We start from the raw sequence: 27039 nt of genomic DNA, 5'->3' as shown, positions 1-27039 counted from the left end.
CTATTAACACTCAGATTCGCCACTGAATTAATTTTTAATTCCAGATTTTGGTTAATTATTAAAATAACTTCCGAAGAAGTACAGTTAGCCCCAGGAGCACGACCAGCCCCGGCCGGCCACACCAAAGGAGCCTTTCCACAGCTTCTGTCCGGGCTGCTATGTCTTCTCTGGGGGGTCTCCAGGGAGACCCACAGTAAGGCACAGGAGGAAATCCCAGCCCAGACAGCTCTCATTCCTGCCGAAGCTGACCCGGCTGGATGCCAACCAGACCTGCTCAGCCCGGTTCGGTAACTTTTCTGTCTGTTCCAAAAAATACGTATTGTTTCTCAACACTGATAAAAGTTTAATATGGAGTTGCCCGGGTTTTTAATAAACTTGTCAGTGAAAGAGCAGGGCAAATTGATGGGGCCCCTCCTGCAGACAAATTCCATCACAAACAGACCCAAAGAGCAGGGGGACGGGGCATGGGGAAGGCAGGACGGAGGGGGATGCACGATTGTTTTGCTGTTCTTTGCAGAAATGATAAGATGGATTTTGTGTCTTATTATCTCACAGATAGGGCCGGGGTAAACGCTGGGATGATTTCAGGAAAGCAAGCTCCCGGCTTAGAACCAGACCAGGGAGCTCCAAGGTTGGGGGATGGTGGCAGTGTGGAAGCAGACTCACTGTTCTGAGATCAGAGCGAGCCACTCGGCCCCGCGGCCCCTCCATGGAGCCCCCATGGCACCCCTCCACTGCAGGATGGATCCCAGCCACCTCCAGAGCTCCGAGCACGGGGAGGGCTCGTGCCGCCGGGTCCAGTCAATGAGCGGGAGAATGACCGTCACACACACCGCATGTCTGTCCCTCGATTCCGCCGGCCCATAGGGCCAGCATGGGGAGACGTGCTAAGTGTAGCTGCCTGCCTGCAGGCCGGCACGGGCACCGGCGCCCCGTGCTCGGAGGGGTCTTGGGCAGGCCCCTCTAGTCCCTCACTCGAGGTCGTCTGCTCCACTGGCTGCAGGAGGGCTTCAGACTCCGCCATTAGAGATATGCTTCTTGGGTTAAAGACGAAAGGAGCAAGTTCCCCTGGGAAGCTGCCGGCCTACAAGCTCCGGGGCCCTGAGGCGTGTTGCTGTGTGTAGCGCGGGAGGCGATGGCCAGGGACAGACAGGAGGTATGGAGGCAACCCTAGCACCAGCGTCCACGCTGCAGGGAAGCCAGGCCAGGCAGAGCCCCACCCTACCACACACAGCCCACAGCCCGGGGTCGGGGTCCTGGCCCTCTTCACCCCTCCACTGTGTGAACGAAGGCCCTGCGGTGCCCTTCAGGTCTTCAGGTCCGGCCTGGACTTGGTTCCACAAAGGGGGCGGGCAAGGAGGGTCCAGGGCTCTGAGCTATGCCCGGCCTGTGCCTGTGGCCACTGGGGCTGCACCTGGGTCCTGCGGGGCGGGGGAGGGCTGGGCATGAGGAGGCCGCCTGGACCTCCCCCGGCCCTGAGTCATCTGAGTTTAACCTCTCCAAGAGCACAGCTGAGAATGCGTACCATTTCCACCCGCCAAGACGGGCCAGCGGCCACAGAGACACACAGCCCGGGCGCCATATGTGGGCATGACGGACGGCAGGCAGGCCTGCCAGGGGGACAAGGACCCAAAACAGGGCATCTGTCCTGGGCGTCCTTCACCTTCCAACCATCTCCATCGAGCCCCCTCCTCCCCCATCCCCTGTGACAGGTTCCTGGACAGCTGCCTTCTCCCACTGCTGTTAAAAATACTCTAGCCCTAGAACCTCCTGTCCTGTACTGTCCTCTATGCCCCCAGCTGGATGTTTAATCCCACAGGGGCAACCCCAGACTCTCAACCACCAGACCCTTTGGGTGTCTGCTCCCCTGGATACGGAAAAGCCAGTGACCTTGCCACCCAGCACGGATGCAGTAGGGCCTTCTTTCCTTCGTCCTCCCCCTGGGCTGGACACCGGGGGCCTGGGAGGCACCCCCGTGCCCCATGCCCCTGGCCCTGTCACACAGTACAGCAGAGGAAGCAAATCTGGGCCTCTGACAACCTAGGGGACGGCACTGATTTCCTACGCCCTGGGGAGCAGGACCATTGCCCTGAGGTTCCCCACTCAAGGAGTGGCTGCCGGGCTGTCGGAGATGGAGACTGCCTCCTGTCCCTGCCCTTGACGGCACGGCCCCACAAGCCCCACCCCAGAAGCCGCTCTGCAGAGGACCACACGCGGCTGCCACCACTCCACCCCTCCCCCCGGCCGGGCCTTTCAGGGGTCAGAGCCAGCGGCAAAAGCAGTCCCCACGAGGGGCCCCATGCTCCGGCCAGCCAGGTTCTGGGCTTTGCCGGGACCACTGAGATAGTCCCGGAGCAGGATGGGAACAGCCCGCGGGAGCTCCTGGGGGCCACTGGCACGGCGCCTGGGACTCTTCTCCTCCCGAAGGTCACGCCAGCCTCCTCCCATCCCAGGCCTGCTGCCGGTGGGCCAAGGGCAGCGGGCAAGGCCAGGGTCCCCCAGAACGCCCCACGCTGTCATCTTGGAGCCCCGGTCCCAGCAGCACGGACCCCAGGCCTGGCCCCCTGGAAGGAGCCGTGGGCGTCAAAGGCAGGGAGCAGGGGGCCGGCAGCGGAGGCCCTGCAATGGGACGTGCAGCCAGCCAGCGGGGCTGAGTCAGCACAAAGCTGCTCGGACGGACACGACGCCCGGCGGTTACCCTTTATGCTAAGGTGCGCTGGCCCCGCCCCCTCTCCCGCTGGCCCCGCCCCTCCTGCTGGCCCCGCCCCCTCCACGGCCCGGTCCTAAAGATTACTCAGGTCGTCCCTGTGCTCACTCAGGCCACTGCGGGGGGGATGGGGATTTGCAAGTCAAGCGCGGTTCACTTTGACTGACTGGCTGCAGCCGCTGCAGCACCAGCCTGGCCCCACAGTCGCTGCCCAGTCCAGCCGTCCTCTGCCAGACAGACTTTTTCGAGAGTTTTCTAACGCCCCCAGCGGAGCTCTCAGCAGGGCCGCCCCCCTTTGAAACCCTCGTGCAAGAAAACGCCCGTGATGAGCGAGCCGTCCAACCAGAGACATGAGGGCACCCTCTTAGGAAGCAGGGGCCACCCAGCGACAGAGAGCAAAGGAAATCTGTGGTTGACACAGACACGTGCCCCCACGGGGCATGACAGGGCTGCCCCCGCCCTCCCGAGCCCCTGGAGCAGAGCGCAACTGGATTTCGTGGGCCAGCGCCTGGAGGGTCCAGCTAATTTGACCGGAAATTATGAGGGCCGTGGCCCTTGGAGCTGCCGTTTGACCTTCGGATCCTGGCCTGCCGTGGGACTGCAGAGGTTCCCCAGGTGCTCCAGGAAACCCAGGGGCGTCCTGGTCCGAGAGCTCAGAGAAGGGGGCACTGGCCACCCTTCCCAGTCTCAATGTCTCCCCACAGCCTCACCAAAACCACCCGGGTCCCCAAGCGGGTTTGGGCCCTCCCAGGCACACCCAGACCTCTCTTCCTCCACAAGAGTCCCGGAGCCCCCGGCAGCCTCTCTGGGGGTAGCCTTCCGGGGACCCCCGTGGGCAGAACACACCCGTGGTCCCGCTAGCCTCTCCTTTCCTCCCAGAAAGGCCCAACGAGCCGACGGAGAAGCCCCACGTGCTCTGGGTCCCCCCAGCTCCTCCCTCGGGGAAGCCAAGAGCAGGAGTTTCACATACAGAAAATTCCAGCCGCCCCCGAGGCTCCCATGGGGGGGCCTCCAAGTGGTGCCCGTTCTCGTTTGGCCAATCAAGAGACGGGTGGCAATTTACAGCTCTTTCCCTGCGAACTCCCCAGCTTTACCGCTCAGTCAAACCTGATTCCCAAGCGCTAATGCTTGTATTTAAACACCACGTCCTGCAGTAAAGCCGTAAGGTACGGCGGATGCGTCTAGGGAGAAGCCGCGTGTCTGCGGCCAGCGCTGGTGGCCACACGCCCTGCTACTTCCCTCCCTGTGGCCGGAGCTGGAAGCAGTGGGCCAAGATGACCTTCCCAGGGACGCTGGGCTCAGACCCCTCTGGGCCCAGTTGGCCAGAAGGAGGGCAGCACCCAAGGACGATCGTACCTCCCAGCTGTGGGTGCCTTTGGAGGGACGCCCAACTGCAGTCAAGCCCCTGGGAGCCGGAGCCACTGGCGAGCTTGGTACTGCCTGTGTCTGCCTGTCCCCAAGCTCTTTGGCAGGATCTCGGTGGCTCTGGGAACCTCTCTGCCCCCAGACCCAATGCTTCCATCAGCTGGAGGGGAAGGCCTACTTGCCTGCCCCTCCTTGTCCCACCCGGACACGAGAGCCCCATTCCTGCCAAAGGTCAGGGTGTGGGAGGGGCTGGGGCCCCCGCCACGAGCCGAGGGTGGCGACTGCAAGGGTGCCCAGAAAAGCAGGGATGACGCACGCACCGGAAGAATAGCCTGAGTCTACAAAGGACGTGCTCTGGGCAGACACACCGGACTCCGGCCGTGCCGAGGGCTAGAAACTGGCCAAGGGGCCTCTCGCACAGCAGCCCAGCCCCTGGCACCCACCCCAGCACAGCAGAGACCAGCCCCACAGACCGGAGAGAACATCTGCCTTATCCCCTGGGCCGCCACCATCCAGCCACGGGGCCCACGGGACTCCACCCCCGTCTCCTCTCCTGCCCGGGACCTGGGTGGTGGCATGGCAGACAGAAGGGGTCCGGGCTCCCAGCTGCGGCTGGCACACTGAGCACGCTTCAGAGCACACATGGAGAGAGTGGCGTGGGGCTCGGGCTGGTGGGGAGTCGGGGGACAGGACCAGGTGGGACCCTGGGCTCAGGGCCAGCCACGCTCAGCCCCTGTGGACTCTGTCGGGTGTCACCGGAGTCCAGGGCTTGGGTGTCTCAGAGGCAGGAGTGGGGGATCTGGGGCTGCAAGTGCTTCTGAGCCCGCCGGTGTCTGGGGCCGGACCCCAGGAGGCTGAGCCACTTGGCGCCCTCGCCTCTGTTTCCCAGTGCAGCCCCTCGGCAGCCAAGGAGTGCGTTTCCCCTGGGGAGCTTCACGTGCCTGCAGGCGCCCCTTCCCGCCTCCCTTTCCTTGCTCGGCCTGGCTCCCTGACCCTTTGGGGACACGCTGCCTTCCTCATCTGTGAGCAGCTTTCTGCCCCCGCCGCACAAACAGCCCTTTCTCTCCTGCCAAATGGCCCTCCGCAGGTGTCCGGAAGTGAGGCCCCAGAGCCACGGGCACCCTAGGTTCCCGAGCCCAAGCACCCCCGGCCCCCACACCGGACCCCACGCCTGCCACAGGGCCACTTCCCTCTGCCGCAGTCAGCACGCTGAATATTTAATGTCTGACGACGCCTCCACCTGCTGACACAGGCAAAGTGACAGAACAATGCCGGCAGGGACAGGGCCGGGGACAGGGCAGGGGACAGGGCCGGGGAGAGGGCCGGGGACAGGGCAGGGGACAGGGCCGGGGAGAGGGCCGGGGACAGGGACGGGGAGAGGGCCGGGGACAGGGCCGGGGAGAGGGCCGGGGACAGGGCCGGGGACAGGGCCGGGGACAGGGCCGGGGACAGGGCAGGGGACAGGGCCGGGGACAGGGCCGGGGACAGGGTCGGGGACAGGGCGGGGACAGGGCCGGGGACAGGGCCGGGGACAGGGCCGGCCACTGACGCCCTGGCAGCCTGCCATGGAGGCCTCGCCCTGCCGCAGCCGCCTGCTCAGCAGGGGGGCTGTCTGTCCGTCTGCCGGGCAGCCCCACGGTGAGAGTCCCCGCCTGAAATACATACTTCTTTACATTCCATAGCTCCGCAGGTCCATATGGGCATATAAAGAAGTATGTTCCCCAAGCGGGTAGTTCAGTCTGGACAGCCACGCAGGCTCAGGGAAGGGCCCCCCCAAGGTGGGGGCTTACACAGCCCGGAGCCCTCCCGGTGCGAGGGTCCCGCTCGCCGCACCCTCCAGCTCTGCCCCTGCCTGCCCGACCTCTGCGCCCCCGCCGCCCCACGGCCCACAGCCCCAGGGCACACGCGCTGCGGCAGGCGGGCAGAAGCAGGAGGCCCGCCGCACCGTCTCAAAGATCCCTCTGTTCGCCCCACGGTTATCTGGTTTTGTGTCCGAGGAACGAGAAAAGCAAGGACCCGGGCCGCCACCCCCGACCCTCGCGCGGGATAAGGATGTGCTGTTTCCTCTCACAGATGAGCCGAGCCTCAGCCAGCAACCCCCCCTTCAACTGGTCACCTCGTCCCAGCCAAGTGCACAGGGAGACCGGAGTGAAGACGCCGCTGCTCCGAGGGAGCCCAGCACGATGACCGGGGAGCAGGGTGGCCAGAGCCCACGGGGAGCCCAGCGCCTCGCACCCTGAGCACCCTGAGCCCAGACGGGAGCTCCGGGAGACCGGAGGAGCGGACAGGCCTTACCTGGGCAGCTGGCAGCTTCCTGGGTGCGTCCCTGGTGGTACTGTCTCCCAGAGCCCTCACAGACAGGGCTCAAATCGCACCTCTGTCTTCGAAGACACGCATGACAAGGACAGCAGCAGGTGGACCATGCGTCTCCAGAGGGTGGTTGGGAGCTGCTTGGGGAGGGGTCCTTGCCTCCAGCAGCCCCATCTGCTCCCGGGCCTGGTGGGGGCCCCGAGCTGGCTCCTGCTTCCCTCTCCGGCCACCCCCTCCTGCTCCAGCTCCCTCCCGCCGTCGCGCTCACCCTGCCTCTGCACTCCTGACACGTCGCCACCTCTGCCGTGGACACCTGAAAGGATGCTCGCACCAGCAGGCGGCTCCCACGAGTGCCCAGGGGCCACCGAGGGCCGTCACCCGTCCAGCGCTGCGGTCAGGCGCACCTGGCTCTCCGTGGCCTCCACCCGGCCTGATCAATACCAATTTACAGACAAACGCAGGGGCCGCCTTCCTGGCGATGAATTTCCCGGTGCTCACTGGCTTCGAATAAACCCGTTAAAGAGGGTTAAGTAAACTTAGCAAGTGGCAAGCTACGCACTTCGGAACACTTCGTTGTATCCGTACTGGTTTTCCCTGCGTTTCAGAATTTGCCTGTGACGGGGAAGTAGCAGCTCTTCCCCACCAACTTCTCCGGCCACCCCACGTCTGGGAGTCGGAACGCACAGAGTCTGACAGGGAGCCGTGTGGCCTCCAGGTCAGGTGCCCGCCAGGCCCGGGGCGTCAGGAGCTCTGTGTGGAGGTCTTGCCATGGCCAGGGTGAGGCCCCTGGCTGAGCACCGGGACGCTGAAGAAGGATGTCACACATTGCTGGACGCCTGCAGAGGGACACAGCGGGAGATGCACTCGCAGGGGCCGCAACTGGGCTGGGCACAGACACAGAGGGCCAGGGATCGGGGTCCTGCTGTGGCCGCACAAGGCCCTGGGCCTGAGCACCCTTCCGGTTCCATCAGCAAACCAGGCCTAGGGCTACCCTGCATGCCCCTCCCCACGAGACAGCCCCCCCGCCCCCCTGTCCTGCACAGATGGGCCCAGAGAAGAGTCCGGCCGGGCCGTCCCCGGGGCAGGGCTGTGTCCCCGCAGAGCCTGCAGCGCGCAGAGACAGCTAAGCCATTGCTCCGGTCCCTGGGCTGTGGCTGCCGCACCGGGCAGGGCCGGGCTGGAATTTTCTGTGGGGAGTGGGATCTGGGCTCCGGGAAGCACCCCAGCAGAAGGAGGGAGCAGCTCTGCAGACAGACCCTGAGGAGCAGCGTCCCTTTTTCCTGTGGCTGCCCTTATTTTCATGTTCCTGCAGCCGGAAGGGAAAGGGCAGCCCGAAAGCCCCCGGCCCCCCATGACCCCCGAGCCCCTGGAACATCCCCGCCAGAGACCCTCCCATGAGAACGGGAGTCTGGCACCTGAATTTCCCCATCCCCCTCCAATAAATGAGGCCTCAGAGGCCCTGCTCAGGCCCAGGACCCTCCCGCCCCACCCCCCAGCCTTCACACAGACCAAGTCTGGGGTCCAGGGACACGTAAGGGGCTCCAAAGGGCATGGGGGGCAGCCCGGGGCCAGCCAGAGCCCTGGGAGCCTCTGCCCCACTCAAGCAGGAACCCCGACCACTTTTCAAACAGTTTCCCATCCTGGCAGGGCAAGAGGAGCAGCCGCCTCGGAGGGACCCTATGGGGGTTGGGGGGGCAGCAAGCTGGTCTGTGCCCCCCCCCCGCCTTGCCCAGCGCTCGTCAGTTTTGACCCCCCCTCCAGTGTGTGGAGGTCATGCTCCCTCCAGAAGACGCTGCTCCCCAACCCCACCCCATCCCCCTCTTGAGCCCCCCTCCCCCGCTGTCTCCGCCCACCCCCCCACCCCCGCGCCCGCGCTGTGCACCCAGCACAGAGACCCTCCCGACCCCGACGGGGACCACCAGAACTACAGAAGTCCAGAGCCCCGACCTGGGGCGGCCACACCGTGCAGGCTTGGGACCCCTGCCCCCGCATCTCCACGGTTAATGAGGCGAGTTCCAAGGTAAGTTTAACCACACGCCCAGAGCCACTGCACCCTCCCCACCCCCATACCCCCTGCCCCTGCACCAGACCCCGGTCCACCCCCGGGCATCTGCAGGCAGCCACTTCCTTGCAAAATGCCTGCATGTCAAAGTTCGTGCACCCGGCTGGACGCGCCCTCCCGGCCTGCTGGCTGCTGGCTCTGCAGTTTTCCGAATGCGGACGGAGCCACGAGCCAGAGAAAACTCCAAAGCGCCCCCCTGGAACCACGCGGCCGGCGCCACGGCTCCCACCCACCAGCAGGCACACCCCCGCCGCTGCGGCCGGCAAGTTTGTGGGGCCGCCTGGCCAGGCTGAGCAGGACTCACCGCGGAGCCCCTCGGCCGGGCTGGCGGCGGTGGCGGCGGGCGCAGGGTCGCGGCTCCCGGTACGAGCGCCCGCGTGGCTCCCAGGGAGATGCTGCAGCCGCGGCAGCGCCATCCACCTTCTCCCGGAGCCAATCGCGAATGCAGGGGTGGGGGAGGCCGGAGCTCCCGATGCGCCCGCACTTGGGGGGGTGGGGGGCAGGCGAAGAGAAAGAAGACACCGCGCACCCCCCTCCGCACCCTGCCCTTCCCCCCGTCCTCCCGCAGCAGCGCAGACTTAGCAGGAAGGGAGATCTTGGGAGGAGAGAGGGAGAGGGAGGGAGGGAGGGACCAGAGGCGATGCAGAGTTACGGAGAAGCTACCTCGAGCCCGTGCACCTTGCGCCCCTCCCTGCTCTGGGCCGTGTCCGCAGCCGCTCCCGCACCCCCAGCCGGGTCAGTGCAAGGTAGAGGTCAGGATGGAACAAAAGGGGACGGTCGCGGGTGTGCGGGCTCACACAGGCACACAGCCCATCTCGGAGGCTTGCGCCGGCGGGGGAGGGGCAGGGCGGGGAGGGGAGGGCCGACCCAGGGGCCTGAGCGGGCGTGGGGGCCCCCCTCGGGTCAGGAGCCCGCCTCACCTTTGCAGTCCTTATATACTCGGCCAAGCATCCCAAACACGCGGCCCGGCCAAGGGGCCCCCTTGGGCTGTGCTCCCTGACCATATTTAGTCAAGCAGGGGAAAAAATAGCGTGTCAGCTGGGCCTCCGCTGGCCGGCCACCGGGAACAGGGTGGGTGCGCCAGCGCCATTGACTGCCGCCCCGGCCTGGGCTGCTGTCCTCGCCCCTCCGGCCCCTCCCCGCGGGCCTCCCGCCGCTGTCCCTGCCCTGCCATCCCCCCGCTATTTTTAGCCCAGCCCAGGACAGAGGCGCCTCCGGGCAGCAGCCCTCCCAGGCCAAACAGCCTATTCCTAGGGGTGCCCTGGGGAGACCCAGGCAGCCCCCCGGGGCTTGGGGCGGGCGGGAGGCCTGCCTGCCGCCTCCTCCCTGCTCTTGGCCTCCAGGGACTGGGTCCACCCCAAGCCACCCAGTGCCCAGCTCTGTGCGCTTCTGCCCAGAACGGGGGCCCAGATGAGGTGACGACAGAGACGCCCAGCCAGCTCTGAGGGATGAGGACCGCAGGTCACCTTGGACAAGCAGCCGGGCCCCCAGGCTTGCCACAATCTACCCCAGGCTGCAACCAGGGGGCATGCGTGAGCGGGAGACCCCGGTGCCCGGGCTCCACTCTGAGCGCCGCCAGCCTGGGCTCACGCCGCAGTGATGTCATGGGTATGTGCTAGGCACAGCCTGCAGGGGCCTCTCCTCACGTGGCCGGGACGCAGAGGCCAAGTCCCCCAGCCCTGTGTGAGCCACGTGGGGACCCCGGGGTGCAGGATGGGGCCCTGCAATGGCAGGATGGGGCCCCTTCCCAGAAGGCCGGGTGCAGGCCCCCCCAGGGAGACAGGGACACCCCTAGCTTCACTGCCGGCGGGGTCCCGGCCACTGGAGTGTGAGCAGCTAGACGACCTACTGTTCCAGAAAGCCGTTTCAGGAACCCCCACACCTCCAGCTGCTGGTGTGGGGAAGGGGTGTCTCTGCCTCTCAGAGCAGGCGCCCACGTGCCCGAGCCCCCCGCCCCAGAGCTGCAGGATCCGGGATGCGGGGGTACCACGGAGAGGGTCTTGGTGGATCCCCGTGAGGGGCAGGGGAGGGGAGGGGTGAATGACCGGCTGGCAGTGGCCCGGCCCCCGCGTGTGGGGCAAGCGCTCCTGGGAAGGTCTGAGGGTCTGGGAGGCCAAAGTGGGAACGCTGGTGGGAGACGGTAGGACCCTGCTCACAGGTCCCCCGGCCCAGCTGAGGGGTCCTGGGTTCACCCAAGGGAGGTAGGGACCCCCACGAGATTTCAAGCTGCGCGGTCCAAGTGCTTTCTCTGAAACCAGACACTTGGCCCCTGACCACGAGAGAGGGTTTGCTCTGCCCCGTCCCCTACGTGGGCAGGGGTGGGGGAGGGGCTCGCAGAGCTTGGGCAAGGGGGTCGGGCACGCAGGGACCCTTGGCTGGCCTGCAGGTGTGCGGGCTGGGGCAGTGGGCACGTGGCCTGTCCCGAGGGGGCTCCTGTAACAGGCCCCACGCAGGGGGGCAGGGAGGGAGTGTAGAGTCGGCCGTCGCCCGGATGGATGACCGCCCTCCAGACGGCAGCCTGGCTCTCACAGGCAGGGCTGGGAGCCCACGGCCGCCTCTCCCCTGCAGAAGGGCCGGTTGCGTGGCCAGTCCTTGGTGGTCCCGGAGGCCGTAAGGACACAGCCAGAGGACAGAGCACTCTGTTCATTTGTCCACAACGCCAGCATCTCTGGGTGTTCTGGAAGCTTCTGGGTGACGATGTGCTGACCTTCAAATCATCACTAAGAGGTGGGCCTCCTACCGTCCCGCTGCACGAGGAGCGGACGCTCAGAGCCAGCAGACTCGCCCGAGGTCCTGGGGCGGGGACGTGCCGGGCAATGGCCACCTGTGTGGATGCTGCCTGGGGCCCTGCTGTCCTCCAGAGCCCCTTGCCGGGACAGTCAAGACAGACCATGGTCCCCTGCCCTAGATACTGGTGGAACCCCGCCCCGGGGAAACTGCCAAGTGTCGGAGGGACAGGGAAGGTGGCCAAGCACCTCCCCACCCCCGGGCGCTCCTCCTGGGCGTCCTCAGCAAGGTGGCCAGTGATGTGATGCCTCTTCTTGCATGAGGCTGAATCCGGCCCTGACGACCCGCCTCCCCCGTCCGTCCACCGGCAGGGCCACGGGGAGCGGGCTCACACCTGCCGGGGCCGCAGACTCAGGCCAGGCACCAGCCAGTGAAAGACTCTGGCGCGGGCACCTGCGTGGCCCTTAACAACAGGCCACCTGGCGTGCGTGGCTGCCGAGGTCTCTGGAGGGATGCCTGTGACCGCAGCCCCAAACCTGGGTTTGATTGGATCCTGTCAGTGTCCATAGCCACGTCCCAGCCGCCACCGCCGTGCGGGCCACGTGGAATCAGAGGAAGCCCGGGGCCTGGCTGGCGGGGCAGGTCAGAGGTCAGGGAGGCTTCTGTGGGGCCCAGAGGAGCACCCGGGCCCGGCCGGGCCACGGACAGCAGGGAGGCCACAGCACGGCAGCAAGGGCAGCCAGGCCGGGGGTGGTGGGATGCCGCCTGGTGAGGGTCGGGCTGGCTGGGCCCCCGTGGCCGCGGCTTGGACCCACGGGGCCGTGATGCAGCCCGGAGAGGCCTTGGGGCTCCGGCCGGCCCTGCAGAGTCTGCCTACCAGCTCTGCTAAGCGAGCAGAGGCAGCTATGCAGAAGGAGGGAGGTCAGGGGAGCAGACCCCTGCAGGTTGGGGTGCTTCTCCCGGGGGCCGGGGGGGTGTTGCAGGGGAGAGGCTGGGGGGCAGGGGGTGCCGCCCTAATGGGAGGGCCTAGCCGATGCTCTCTCTGGGCATGAGGAAGGACGTCGCTGCTCAGAGACGGCAGCAGAACCCAGAGGGGGGTCCCTGGAGTCAGCTGGGGGTGGGGAGCATCCCCTGGCAAGGGGTCTCGGGCTCTCAGGTGCGGGAAGCAGTGTGGTTTCTGGGCCACAGTCCCTCTCGTCCCTGGAGCAGAGGAGAGGGTGGGGCGGTCACCGAGCTCGGCGGTTTCCTGGAAGCTCGAGGACCGTAATGGAGCCAGGAGTGCCCCCGGGAGCAGTGGCTTCTGACTGAGAGCTTTTCCTGGAGCGCCGTCCCTGGGGGCTGGGCTGGGGGGCATCGGGGGGGCCTCACATGCCTCCCACCACGTCCTCCAGCCCGAAGAGAGAGGCCTGCAGCCCCAGGAAGGCCCCACCCAGTGACCTCTTGGGGTGCAGGAGGGGCCATAGGGCAGGGAGGGGCAGCTCCCCGACTCTCGCAGGCTCAGCGTCTCCATCTGTCAAGTGGGGCTGTGGCCCACGGGTGCTGACGGAAGCCTCCGTGGGGGGCGGGGATGGGGGTGGCCAGTGCTGTGGGCTGAGTTCGGGAAGAGCCCCCACACGAGATCATTCTATTCCCCACCTGCCCGTCTTCACGCAGAGCAGCTCCTGAAGGGACGAATGAGTCAGTCATTCAATCCACCGGCCAGCCGGCGGCTCGACCTCGAGGCTGCTGGGGCCAGGGGCCGCACGTGGTGGGGTGGGGCGGGGAAGGGCACGGTCTAAACGACACTCATGTGTGTCCAGCGTTGGGGTTGGGGTGAGGCTGGGGTCTTGTTTGGGGGGGCAAGGGCAAGGCAGGACCAGCGCCCTCAGAGGGCCTGGCCTCAATCAGAGGTGGGGGCTCCCCCACCCCCGCCCGGGTGCCCCTCTCCCCAGCGCCATGCGGACAACAAGAACGGTCTCTTGGTCCCTTCACTTTCCCATGGATCTTTAAATAAACAAAACTTGGGTTTTATTTCAAAATTTGGTTGTACCTTCAGACCATCATCGACACACGTCCAGACCAGCCCAGCTCAGGAGCCACAACCGTGGGCAGGGGACTGGACAGCCATCACCCCAACGACCCCGGGAGCCGTCGTCAGGGAAGGGCAGGCCACGATCACGGTGAGAAGCCATCTCACCCCCGCCGGGACGGCTGGGAAAAACTCAAAAGCCCAAACCCGGAAAATAACGAGGGCTGGGGAAGATGTTGTGAAATCGGAAGCGTGAGTCTGGGACTCAGCGGCTGTGGAAAAGGGTCCGTAACTCCTCCCGCGGCGACACCAGCAAACCCCGATCCCACGCCAGGCAGGAGCGCCGAGAAACCAGACGAGGCCTGTCACACTCACGCGCCCCTGAGGACCGGGGCTGAGGGAGGGGACCGTGCGGACGCCTGTCTGCGGACAGAGAAGCCCCACCACAGAGGGGAAACGGACCTGTGGTACGGCCTGCAGCGTGGAAGCAGCAGGAAGACGCCAGAAGCCGGCCCAAGGCCCCAGGCGCTGCGACGCCTTGCCCACGAGGTATCCAGAACCCACCGCGCACCGCGCAGAGAGGGCTTCCGGGCCGCTGGAGGGGATGCAGACTGGACCCCTCACGGAGGCCGGCATCCTTGGGGGCGGGGGGGTTTTAGAATGTTCCAGAATGAGAGAGGTGGTCACCTCACAACGGGACGTGCTAAATACCACTGAGTTGTTCCCTTGACAGGGGCTGGGTCCTGTCAGGGGACTTTCCCTCAATAAAAACACAGCAAAGGTACGGGGGCCGAGGATCTGCCACACCCCGTCTCCCCGCTGACCCCACACCCTGGGCACGACCCCAGGGCCGTGAGCGCTGAGCCTTCTGCTCCCCCTGGGTTCCCGAGCGCCGTGGAGAGCCCAGCCGCTGACATGACCCCAACGCTCCTCTCCCAACACACCTCCTGGGCAAGACAGAACGAACGTTGTTGAAACACGGTGTGTCCTCACGGCCGCGGGAAGCCCATCGCCTGCACCCTCTGTCCGGGGACGCTCCCGGGCCTGGGCGGGGAAGGAACAGCACGGAGGACGAGCAAGCTGGAGGCAGTCGTGGGGCGCCGTCCCCCGGAGATGCCCACGCGGCGCTCCGGGACACCAGGGCCAGCGGCTGCAGGTGGGGAAGACCCCAGGGCTGGGGAGGCTGTGGGCAGCCTGGGAAGGGCTCAGCCGGCCCTGGGGCAAGGGGAGGCGCCCACAGGACAGCCGGTCCCGCTTCCAGCAGCTTCCCGTGGACGGGCCCATCCACGCAAGCCAGGCCTGCGTCAGACCGTGGGGTCCCTGGGCTGGGCCAGGCCTCAGCGCTCCAGCAGGCACACACGCGTGCACACCCACACGTGCGCACACGGCAAAACAAACGTGCGCACGTTGCCGTAATGGCCGCGGGAAAACGGGAAAACCTCCCCGGCAGCCCGTAGAGAAAGTCGTATTTCATTGCCGCGATGTCAGCGGAGCAACCTGTTTGCAGATGGACAGCTTTGCCACCACAGCCACGGGGTCGGCTGCGGGGCCCGCGGGGCTCCCTGGGGGCCTCCCTGGAGGGCGTTTGCAGGCGGCCTCGGACCTGCCCCAGGGGGAGCCCCTGCCCACAGGGAGCTGCAGGGCGGGAGGCCCAGGCCGGTCCCCCGCGCTGGGCTCTGAGCCTGACACCTGGCAGGGTCAACGCCCCGACATCCTCCTCCTCCCTCCCCCCATTCTCTGCCCCTGCATGTATGTGCTGCGGTGACAGGGGCTGAGCCACGTCCTGAATTCTCCCCTCTGTGGGGGACCTGCCTGCGCCCCCTTGGACGCCAGACGCAGGGGAGACTCGCGGGAGAAAGGGAGACTCGCCTGCCCCCTGCAGCCCCGCCCTCCCCGCAGACCTGCAGCCGCGCCCAGACCGCCCCACAGAAGTATCTTCTGGCCCGAGGGACAGAGTCGCATTTCCAGGGAGCATGAAGCCCTGACCTCAAAGCCCTGGACGCGGGGGTGGGGTGGGGAGTGGAGGGTCTGGGCCATGTCTGGCCGCATTTAAATGCGAAAAGGTGCCCACCGCAGAAAGTTCTCCCGGCTCTACGAGGGGTGCAGCCATCAGAGGAAGCTTTAACCTGGAGGGTCCCACCTCTGCCCACAGGCCTTGTCATCCAACAGAGCTGGGGGACGGCCTGCCCCCCGGCGATGGGCCCGCACGGCCCCGTAGACCCCTGCGGTGGGCCCCACGCCGTCACGGTCACTACTCGGGGTCCCAGACACTCTTCACATGCCCCCGAGAGTGTGGGGGACCTGGCGGCAGCCTGGCCACTCTCCCAGGAGTTTGGGGACAGATATAGTAGGATGATGGTGGCCAGGGGGCTGAGGTAAGTGGGGGCCAGCCACGTGTGGGCGGGCCCTGGTGGACGGTCCCCCGGGCCAGAAAGAAGCCTAGATGGCTGGTTGCAGTCACCCAACCACGACAGCAAGCAGGGGACTCAGTCAGTGTCCCCGCTCCAGGGGAATTCCGTGGGCTGGCTGCACTCTGCCAGGCGCCCAGAAAGACGGCCCAGCTCTGAGGGGACACAGAGAAGAATCAGCAGGAAGCCCCTGGTCTGGCCCTTCTCGCCATGCGTCACCCTCCTTTCTCTTCTGAGCCACACAGAGCTCCCCGCTCTACAAAAGGAGGACGGGCTGTGCCATCCGCAAGACGCAGACAGTGGACAGGACCGCAGACCTGAAGGTCGAGATGTCGAAGACCACTTAGCCTCAGACCCATTAAGCCCCAATATCGTTGGAAAGGGGCAGCCTCACTGTCCCGCGCACGGGTTCTGGGGACGTCGTGTGGAGCGTGCGTCTTGCAAAGCGGACTCCTCCCGTCTGATGCCTGGATCCCCCCTGCCCACCCGTCCCTTCCCGCCCCACTCTGGCAAATGCAGGGTGCAGCCTGTGGGTCTTGCTGGGGCTCGGTGGAAGGGGGCGGAGGGGAGCCTCCGAGGATGGCTCCTTTCCAAAGGGGACCCCAGGCCCCCCGTGATACACAGCTCAAGCTGCCCCTGAGGGGCGCCCCTGGGTGCGGGGGCCCTGACTCTTGGCCATTGCCCTATGCAGGCAGGTCACACAGCCCCCCAGGGAAGGCTCCGGGAGAGGACACAAAGGGCCTTTCCTGAGAGCATCCCCAGTGCCCCTGGTGGCCGTTGACCAGCCACAGCAGGCTGCCAGCCGCCGGGGTGAGGCCTCTCCCCCGCACTCCTCCACGGCTCGGACCCCCGGGATGAAGGGCGCAGCTTTCTCTCTGGCGCATGCTGTCCTTCGGGAGCCGAGGGGTGTTGATCCAACAGCATCTCAGCCACAATTAGCCAGTTCCCTCGTTCTTGCCCTATAAATATTCATTCCGAGATTGTTATAAAGGTGCTCTTTAAAAAAAAAGTGCCAAACCCATTTGGAGTAAGGAACTGGACAGCTGCCAAGGCGCAGGCTGCCGCTCGGAATCCCATTGTGGGGTGGATGAAAGCGTCGCCGCCAGGACGGCTCCTCTCAGGGCCCACGCAGGTGCTCACTGGGGTTTTGTTTAATTTGGGATGGGTTTTCTGGTTCCCTGCATGTAACATTCATAAATGTCACAGCATGGTGGGGAAATGCCGTGCAGAGGGGCCTGTGTCCTCTGAGAGGGTGGCCGGGCGCCCACAGCCATGGGGAAGGTGTGCCAGCCGCCCATGGGGACGCCACGCGCGGTTCCTGCCCCTACTCAGAGCCTGCTTTGCAGCCTGACCTCCCCGCAGCCTCACGCCCACACCCCCCGGGGGGCCTGAGCCCCACGGGCTTTGCCAGGTTGTGACGGCACCGATCTTGAGGGGATCGGCCCGCCCCCATGAGCATCAGCAGGCGCCCCCCTGGCTGTCAGTGTGGAAGGAAGTACCAGGATTGGATCTGGGACTCACTGGAGGTCATCGGCTCTGGACTTCCGTGCTGGTAGCTGGATGCTTCTGCTGCCCCAGAAGCATCTTCCCCTCCTCAAAGAGAGGTGATAACAGTGGCCGTACAGCAACATGGTGATGGGGACGACGACAGTGATGGGGAAGGTGATGGTGATGATGGTCACGATGATGACGATGATGACGATGTTGATAGTGATGTTGGTCACAATGATGATGGTGGTGATGGTGGTCACCATGATGACGGTCACGATGATGACGATGATGATGGTGATGACGGTCACAATGATGACGATGTTGATGCTGATGATGGTGGTGATGATGACGATGATGACGATGATGACGATGATGACGATGATGATGGTGATGTTGGTCACAATGATGATGGTGGTGATGGTGGTCACCATGATGACGGTCACGATGATGACGATGATGATGGTGATGACGGTCACAATGATGACGATGTTGATGCTGATGATGGTGGTGATGATGACGATGATGACGATGATGACGATGATGATGGTGATGTTGGTCACAATGATGGTGGTGGTGATGGTGGTCACCATGATGACGGTCACGATGATGACGATGGTGGTGAGGGTGAGGGTGTGTGGGCCTTGGCTTGCCTCCTGAGAAGCTGTTCCACCCCTACTCCCTCTAGGCCCAGCTCCCACATCTGCTTCTCGTTAATTTTGGAGAGGGCAGTGGGTACATCCTAGCCCCATGGGCAGGTCTTCTTGGGAGGGGAGGACCCTGCTGTTACTTCACGATCTAACCCTCCATGCTTCTAGGGGCAGGAGGCCTAGGGCAACCCCTCATACCTCCCGTGGTCAGGCTTCCCCCAGCAAGGTCCCCCAGGAGAGGACCTAGCAAACGTGGACATGCTGATCACACCGTGGGCAAGCCACGTCTGGCCCGGGCTTCTGTCTGTGGAATCCTGCTCCCCCTTATCCTTGGGGCCCCCCCTCACTTTCCTCTGCCCCGAGTTTCTAAGCAGCCAGCAACAGAAGCCCCAGTCCTGGGGGTGACCACACTCTGGGATCCCTGGAGGACGTTTGCCTTCTTGACAGCACAGCTTTTCCTGAGAGCGGGTTTGTGGACACTGAGAGCTAGCCTGCCCTGAAGGGAGCTGTCCCATTTAACAAATGGATCTCTGCTCAGTCCTGATGGATGGCTTTGCCTGATCGTAAAACTCCGGAGGAAGTCAAATTCGGGTTCTCAAAACCTTGGAGATATTCCTTGAATTTATGATGTGACCTGATAAATTATTGAACCTGAGTCCTCAAGTATCTTTAAGAGGCAAAGCAGGCCTGAGACACTGCATACCCCCGGATCCAGGGTACGCCAGCTCCGGGCGAGGGTCCCCGCCAGAAAGCTCTTCCACTAACGGGCTAAGAATCCAGCATGCCAGGGAACCTCTTCTGGGGTCAGAGGGCAGCAAAGCCCGAGAGGTCCCCTAGGGTGGCCTCTGGGGACCTTCCATCGCCACTAGCGCAGGGTCTCGGGCATTTCCCTGGACAGCCCTCCCTCCTGGGGGGCAGGGCTCACAGTCCTCCACGTCCTTTCACCAGACTCGTAGGAAGCAAGACCTCTACCCTATCATCTCTAGTACACACCCTATCGCCCCTCTCCTGGAGCAAAGCAGGCCTGGGAAAGGTGCTGGGAAATCACTCCAGAGATCAGGGCACCAGTCAATCAATGGCAAGTTAATCAATAAGCGTAATCTGCTGAGTGGGCCTGGCCTAATCAGGTGGGATCTTTTAAAAGGGAAAGCATCAGAAAGACTCTATCCAGCTGGTCTCAAAGAAAGAGGTCAATAACTAGGTTGTGGCCTACCTTTTAGGGCCACACGGCAAGGATGTTCGGGTGACCCCGGCCCACAGTCAGACAGCTGAGACCTCAGTCCTACAACCACAAGGAACTGAGCCCTGCCGAGAACCAGAACGAGCCTCAGAAGGAACCCGGCCCCAGCTACACTTGATTCCAGCCCAGGGACCCCGAGCAGAGGAGCCAGCCACACTGCGGACTTCTGAGCCACAGAACCTCAGGTGCCACGTCAGTGGGCTTCCCAGGGGATGAGTGTGTTGCAGTTCGTTCCCCAGCATGGAAAACTGGTACGCAACCTGGGCATCAGTACCCCTCCCCTGCCCCGTGCTCTTCCTGGGGCTGTTGGCTTCCTGCGGGTAGAAGAGGATTCCGAGCTCGGGCCCCACTGCGATGGTCGCAGGGCCCCTGACCCCTGAGCGCAGAAGCCCCATGAGTCGCATGATCCTGGCTTTTTCAGGACCGAGATTGTGGGTGAGGCATGTCCTGCTTCTGGCTGCTTGCTCTGGTCAGCAGTGAGATGCTGCCCCTGCACAGCAAAGCCGGGGGTCCCAGCTGTTCGTGCCTCCGTTCAAGGGCAGACATGAGGACCCGGGTCCCACTCCGGTGCTCCCTTCCTTGAAGCCTATGCAGTCCACACTGCCCCACCGCCTCTCCTCTCAACAAAAACCCTTGCCCTCACGACACCCCTTCCCCTACTAAGCTAACCTCCACTGGATTTGAGGGGGTGAGACCTGCCAACCATCTGCTGAGGCTCCGGCCACTGCTGAGGGGCACCCCGGGCAGAGCCGGGGGGGGTGGTCAGGGTTAGCTCCCAGGAGCAGTGTGTTGGGGGGGGCAGGGGCTCACCCGCATCAAGCTGCAGGTCCGCATCAACCGTGTCCGGGGCCGACGGCGGCCCCCCCACCGCCCCCCGGCCTGCCTGTGTCTGGGGCAGAGCCTCTGGGGGCCAGCAGCCCCGAGGCAGCCTCTCCGAGCCCCAGGAGTGACCTTCGCCAAGGCCGTGGGGCCCACAGCCAGCTCTGCTGAAGGATGTGCGTCTGCCGCTATGAGCTGTTTTATTGCCCGGTCAGTAAAAACCTCCAGATTATGTCACTGCGGAGGCAGCTGAATGCCAAAAAGTAGAAATTTCCTTCTGTCCATCATGACCCCTCCGCCTCCATGCTGGCCTCCGTTTCGGTTCCTTCCCCAGGCTTTCAGTAACTAGCAGACACCACCACTGTGCCAGCGGCCCCCAGGCCCAAGGGCTCCTTTCTTGGCAGGGGCTGGGGCACGGGGCAGGGGGTGGGGCTAAGGCCTGGGCTCAAGAGACAGGGAAAGGGACTGGGGACAATGGGGGGGTGACCAGGCACAGCTCTGGGAAGGGTTCTGGCCCCTCAGAACCAAAGCTGTGGGCATGAGAATGGCCCCAGGCTGTGAGCTGTGCCCCTTAGACCCTGGCCCCTCCCTGGGAACAAGGGGTTCCCAGCAGCAGCACCCCACTTTGGAGGGGTCCTCTGTTCTCCTGTCATACAGACAGAGGTGGGGAGCTCATTCACTCACTCATTCAGGAGACATTTGCTGGGCCTGCGCTGGGCGCCTGCTCTCCTGGGTGCTGGGACGAGGCACCCAGCCTCTCAGGGCTCAGCCTCTCCTCTGTGAATCAGGTGGTCACCGTGCCAGCTCTTGAAGAAGGGGCCTAGCACACGGCCTGGTGTAGAATTGGACCCAAACACCAGCTCAGACACAGCCCAGGCCTCCCCTGGAGAACCCAGCTTTGGACCAGCAATGACAGAACAGGATGAGGTGGAAGGAAGGAAGGCTTCCCGGAGGAGGCGGTATCCGTCCCCATTGTCTCAGGCCCACTCTAGTCCCGGATGAGGCCCGAGCATCAGGACGCAGAGTGCCAACGGCTGCTTGGAGCCCTCCCCACAGAGCCAGGCCAGGACAACCCAGCCCTCAGCTGCCCGGGGGCACCTGTCCAGCCAGGGCTGGAGGCGGCCTCAGCACCAGACCCGGACGCTTTGGGAGGCTGACGTCAGCGCAGAGCCCCGCGCGCAGCAGCTGTTGCGTGGACCCAAGAATAGCCTTTTCCAAGGAGCCAAGTTGAGTCGGATGTTGGGAGGGCTCCGGGGGCGGGGAGGGGGCTCGGAGTCCCTCGCCCTCTGGGCCAGTGGGGACAGGTGCCCGCCATTTGTGCCCGACCCTACCGCCCCTCCTTCCCTGGCCTCGACTTCCCCTGGAAGCAGAGGGTTCCCAGGCCCTTCCTGTGTCAGGGGGCGGTGGCCTGGCCGCAAGGGTCCAGCCTAGGACAGCCCTCGGAAAGCTGTGCAGCTTGGATGCTGTCGGCCGCCGGGAAGGCAACGGACTCAGGTCCGAGCCTCCAGGGGCCCAACCCCCCGGGCCCTCAGCACCCCACTTGCTGCGGCCGTGCGCCAGACCACCCAGGGCTGGGCCCCGACGCACCCAGCACAACCCCCGCCCCGAGCAATACACGTTCACATGGTCCACGAGGGGGTGGGCGGTGGTGCCCCAGGGTCCAGCTGCTCGGGACTGGGGGCTTTTGCCTCCTCCACACCTTCTGCCCCAGACCCCTGCCCTGGGGCCTGACCCCACAAAACCCTCAGGGCCAGGGCTGGAGCCCCACTGAGTCCTCGCTCAGAGCGACAGCCTGGAGGGTGTGGAGGGGGGTTCGCCGCTCCATGGGCCCGGGCTGCTCCCCCTGGGGGGAGGCTGGGATTCTCCCCTCCCCCACCCACCAGAAGCCCCCCTTCTCCAGCAATTTCCCATCACAGGCTGTGACTTCTGGAGATGTAATTAAATACGGCAATGACGCCCCCGCCAAGACCAGGTCGGCTTTTTAATTAGCTCCAGCAATAATGTGTCAGAAATGGCCCGCGAAAATACATCTGTCTCCCAAGACCGAGCTCGTTCACAAAGTGAACAGCGGCTTAAAATCCATCCTGGCCCCAAACTTGAACACCAAGGGCATCAGATAATAGCAGAGAGGGCCGTCACTGGTCTTGGAGCTTGCCACGCGGCCGTGACCATGGCGGCCACCAGGCCCCGCTGCTCCCAGGGAGCTGAGGCTGGTGCCGGAAAGCGTCCGTCCCCACAGCCCTCGGGACGAGCCCCCGAATTCCTGGGCCCGTGGAGGGACCCAGAAGATGGCAGTGGCCCATGGTCACAAGGTGCACCCTGGCCGGGCAGTAGGTGTTCACCTCATTCTGTCTCTGCAGCGTCCATCCCGTGTGTCGGGAGCATGCTGGGGTCCTGGGGTCCTCTCTTCCGTGGTGGGGGCCTCGCCTTCAAGCGCTCGCAGCAGGCTGCCCCAGCCTCTCCCACACAGGCCAGAGAGCAGGTCCCACGTTCCCATCGAGAAAGTATTCAGCCCAACCTTCCAGCCCCCTGTCGGGGCAGAAGTGGGCAGAGCCCACGGGACCCCTGGGGTAATTTCAAGAGACCCCCACCTCCTGGGAGAGGCCAGAACCCCTACCTGTTCTCTCCAAACCTCAGCTGGTGCCCCGCCCATGTCTACCTCTTCGGAGTGGCCCCTTCCTGGAGGCGGCCACTCGAAGCCCCATCCCCACCCTGCAGGGTCTCTGAGGGGCTCAGCCCAGCCACAAGGGCCGCCCTGGGCCCCCTCAGCGCCCTTCAGCTGCTTACGGTGTCTCCAGAATAGAAGGAGCAAGAGGTCGAGGCCAAGTCCACTGAGCAGAGCCAAGGGGACAGGCCAGCAGCCCAGCACTGCTCTGGGGAAGGTGGGCCTCAGAGCCACCCAGGTGCCCGCACTCGGGGCAGAGGGGGTCCGAACGCAGGCAGGCGGGAAGGCTCTCACCACGGGCACAGCCAGCATCCATTGGGCACCTGCTCTGTGCCGGCATTTGCACTCAGCAGTGAGCAGCCTGTCACAAGCACGTGGCCTGGTGCTGGTTTTAGGCCCGGAAACAGGGGCACAGGGAGGGGTGCAGACCAGGGGTGGCCCCCTGACTTCTAGGAGGGCCAGGAGCCCCCCACCAGGGCCTCCCGGGCTCCACGTGGCCCCTTGCCAACACCCCGCAGACATGCCCTGCCCTCCCCCTCCGAGCCCCCAGCTGGGCCCTCCAGCCGGTTCCGGAGCACCGCCGGGCCTGGGATGGGCTGCCTGCACACCTGGCATTGATTCTGGCCAAGAGGCAAAAGCTAAAGTCGTTTCCGGTGCCAGTAACCAGGGTTTTTCCTCGTTTAGCAGCTCATCTCCGGTCACCTCCCAGGCCGTGGGGATGGGGGTGGTGCAAGGGACTTCGATCCATCCCCAGCCCCAGGCCTGGCCGGGTGGGCAGCCCCAAGTCAGGGGGTTAGCGTCTTTCTTCCCAGAAGCCCAGACCCCGCGGCCCGAGGTCAGGGCAGCCACCGGAGGACATGTCGCCAGCTCGGAACCCCGGTGTCTGCCCCTGGCTCCTCCCTTTCCTTGCTGGGGGTCCCTGGGCCACTTAGGCACTCTGCGCCTCAGTTTTCTCATCTGTCATAATACCGCCGGTCGATGGCACCCGGCCCGGTGGGGCTGAAGCAGGTATGGCGGGAGAAGCTGTGGGCTGGCAGCCTTTGCCGGGTGAAGGGCGCCCCATGTTCTGCATGTCCGGCCTGACGGAGCTCACACGGGCCCTTAATGCTGCGCTGCCGGTGGCCCCAGCCTCCCTGGGCAGGCTCCGTGGCAGGGTCACAGCGCCGTGGTGGGCGCCCCGTGTATGAGGTCGTGGTCCAAGAGTCCCACAAAGCCTGAGCTCCTAGTGGATTGGGGTTTGTGTCTGTGGTACAGTGGAACGCCTCCAAGGGCCCTGCGTGCCTGGCGGGGTGAGGGGCCCGGCTTGGGCACAGCCTAGGGCTGCGGAGACCCGCAAACAGGCAGGGAGCCCTGAGAGAGCCAAGGACGGGGCAGGGGCCACGTGGGGAGCCTGGTCCGGTGAAAAAGTCTGACTTTGTTGTAAGGGTACGCGACCCCCCAACCCCAGGAGTTCTGGGAGGAGACGGGGTGTCTGGGAACAGCGCCTGCTACGACGCACAGCAGCGCCTCACTGCGCAGGGAAGGGGGTGGGCGCGGGAGGCGGTTTTGCCCCCTTCTGGGCCTGTGTCCCCTGGAGCGGGACTGACCCGGCCCCGCACTCCCCTCCGCACCAGGGCCACCTGGAGCAGGAACTTTAAGCCCCTGCGCAGCCCCACAAAGGCGCCGGGATTGAAGCCCCCCACGCAGTGCTTGCCGCCCTGCCCCGTGTGCCAGCACGGGGAGCAGGTCCGCCTGCACGGCTCGCTCACTGGGCGCCGGCCTTTCTCCCAGCCGTAATTAACTGTGACGTCACAAAGGGCATTTCCCGCGGCCAAGGTCATTTCAGGGCTGGCCGTGGCCTCTGTTTGCCGTGGTCCCTCCTCAGCCTGCAGCTTTGACGAATGGGGTTTCAGAGAGCCCGGCAGTGGGAAGAGAGGGAGCCGCAGCTGCTTCTCCTGCAGAAACGGCTCCTGGTGCCTCGTCAGCTGCAGACGGCGCTGGGCTGCTGCAGGGCTGCGGGGCTGCGGGACTGGGGGGCTGCGGGGCAAATGTGTCCAAGCGCCTTCACTTGAAACCACCAGGAGACACGGGGTCTGCTCGGGGGCTCCTGAGTCACGGATGGGTGACTGTCTGGGGCTCACGTCAGCCTCCTGCTCCGTGAGCGCGAACTTCTCCAGGTCCCCAGGGGCTGAAGTGTGGGTGCCGGGAGCCAGCAGTGAGTGGGGTAAGCAGAGAGGCCGTGGGCTGGGGGCGCCGCCTGTGCCTGAGTGCCCTGCTGCACCCGGACCGCAGTGCGGCGACCTTGTGGGTTGCGGGACTGGAGGAGACGGAGTGTACGCACCAGAGCGCCCCACGTGTGGGGCTGCCGGAACCGGCCCCACAGACGTCGGGCCTCCCCAGCACAGCGGGTTCTCCTCCGGGTCCGGAGGCCGGAAGTCCAAAGTGACGTTGTCAGCGGGGCTGGCTCCTTCTGATGGGCGGGTCCCAGGCCTTTCCAGCTTCTGCTGGTTGTGGGGCTCTCTGGCCGGCAGAAACCCCCCACGCTCTGTCTTCCTTGCGGCCCAGCCCCCCTCCCTGTGCGTATGTCTGCATCCCAATGTCCTCTTCTTGGAAGGACACCAGCCACGTTTGGGGTCCACCCTAACGACCTCACCGTAACGAATTCCCATCCTCAGCAACCCTATTTCTAAACAAGGTCTGCAGTCCTGGGGGTCAGGAGCTCGACATCCGGAGCTTCGGGGACACAAGTCAGCCCAGAACCCCGGGACTGAGAGTCCCATGCACCTAAGCAAGGGCCCCTGCCCCACAAAGACACGTCCGCGGGCGTCAACTGGGCGACATGTCCTCCTGCAGGGGACAGATAAACACACCGCGGTCCCCCCAGACCACAGAAGACCCTCCAGGCTGGAAAGACGTGGGCTCTCAGGACTCAGAGACAGGGAGGGGCCCTCCGCACATAACGAGTGCTGCTGGTGGGTAGCAGCGCACGCCGTGTGGGGCCACCGGACACCGTGCGGAGATGGTACGAGACCAGAGTTTGCCTGGGTGCGGGAGGGACAGGGGACCAGCGGAGCCCCGAGGAGTTTAGGGCGGCGACAAGGCTGTGTGACCCCGTAGCGGCGACTGCCTTCACTCCCTGTCTGTCTCGAGCCAAAGAACGCAGCGCCCCAGGCGACCAGAGGCAAACCTGGATTTGGGGCAGCGCGGCATGTCTGGGGGCGTCACGGTTGGTTGCAAAAGCACCCTCTGGCAGGGGTGTTGCCCGTGGCGGCCGTGCGTGGGGGCATTGCGCAGGGAACCCCACACTCCGGCACATCCTGTCCTACAAGTAAAACCGCAATCTCTCCGTTCTTCAAGTTCACGGGCAGGAGGCTGGAAAGTGAAGTGTGGCTGCCCATAACCGTGCCGCGATGTGCCCTCAGAAGGACCGGGCCCCCCACTGGCCCCCGAGGGCTCCCGGGGACAGCCCAGCTGTCCTTGGCGCTCAGGCCCACCCAGGGACAATGCAGCCCCGGACAGAGGATTGCTCAGGACATGTCCCAAGTTGAGGAAGGCTGGCCAATGCCAGGCACCAGAAACTCTGGGCAGAGAGCCGGTAGGAGGTATAGGCCTAAGGGCCCCACCCACGGTGGATAGGAGCGGGATCCGGGCCTCGGGCAGCTGCCCCACGGCCCTCTCCACCAACACCTTCTCCCCGACAGGGCGGGGCAGGGGAGGGAGGCCAGCACACAGATGGACGGACCGGGCTCTAGCAGCCCCTTCCTCAGCCTCCGGCAGGCCCCTCCCAGTCTGGTTCCTGCCGCCACACTTCCTTTGGGTCCGCAATCAGCCCCGTGATCACGTTTGGCTCGAGCAGGGGATCTTATTAGACTTGTGGGCAGGACGCAGTTGCCACACGGCGTCCTCTTGGGAGTGGCCACGGACGTTGGCAGGATTGTGAAATCAGCGCGAGGGTCTGGAGTCCCAGCAAGGAGGGGCTAGGGCTCCACAGGGGAGATGCCCACCTCCTAGTGGAAACACCTGTGTGTCACAGGCCACCACGTCCCCACGTGGGGGGCAGAACCACAGTCCCAGAGATGCCCACGTCCTGATCCTCACAACCTGGGACTTTAAGCCCCTCATGTGGCAAAGGGTCTTTGCAGGTGCAGTTCAGTTAAGGACCTGATACGGGGCATTATCCTGGATTATCCAGTGATCCCAATACAGGACCACAAAGGTCCTTAAAATGGTCAGAGGAGGAGAGGTGACTAGGAGCACAGAGATGCTGGTAAGGGCTGCTGGCTCTGAAGACCAAGGAGAGGCCAGGAGCTCAGGCACCTCCAGAAGCCCGGAAAGACGAGGAAACGCATCTCCCCCAGAGCTTCCAGAAGAAGCCACCCTGTGCACACCTTGATTTCAGCCCAGGGAGACCCGCGTTGGACTTCGGATCTCCGAACTGTGCGGTGACAAGTCCGTTGTCTGCAGCCACGTGTCTGTCACCGCGGGGATTCATTCCGGCAGCAGGACACTGGTGTGCCCTGTGGACCAGCCGTTGGTTTGGGTGCCCATCAGAGGCAAGCACCGTCCCCTGCCTGAGCCGTCACCGAGAGGACCTCCATCCAGCCCCCGGAA

At 64.8% G+C, this 27039-nt stretch overlaps 1 protein-coding gene across 1 annotated transcript; it reads left to right on the top strand.

Annotated features, from left to right (window-relative positions):
• Positions 1-8886: 8886 nt before the first annotated feature.
• LOC123926655 lies at positions 8887-17042 on the top strand. The gene is made up of 6 exons (XM_045980592.1): positions 8887-8894; positions 9104-9179; positions 13207-13807; positions 15332-15554; positions 16279-16397; positions 16999-17042. The coding sequence occupies exons 1-6, from the start codon at positions 8887-8889 to the stop codon at positions 17040-17042; spliced, it is 1071 nt and encodes a 356-aa protein (XP_045836548.1).
• The last annotated feature ends 9997 nt before the right edge of the window (positions 17043-27039 follow it).

This window comes from Meles meles, chromosome 16 (genome assembly GCF_922984935.1).
Source record: "Meles meles chromosome 16, mMelMel3.1 paternal haplotype, whole genome shotgun sequence".
NCBI lineage: Eukaryota > Metazoa > Chordata > Mammalia > Carnivora > Mustelidae > Meles > Meles meles.
This window is presented reverse-complemented; position numbering and strand designations above follow the sequence as displayed.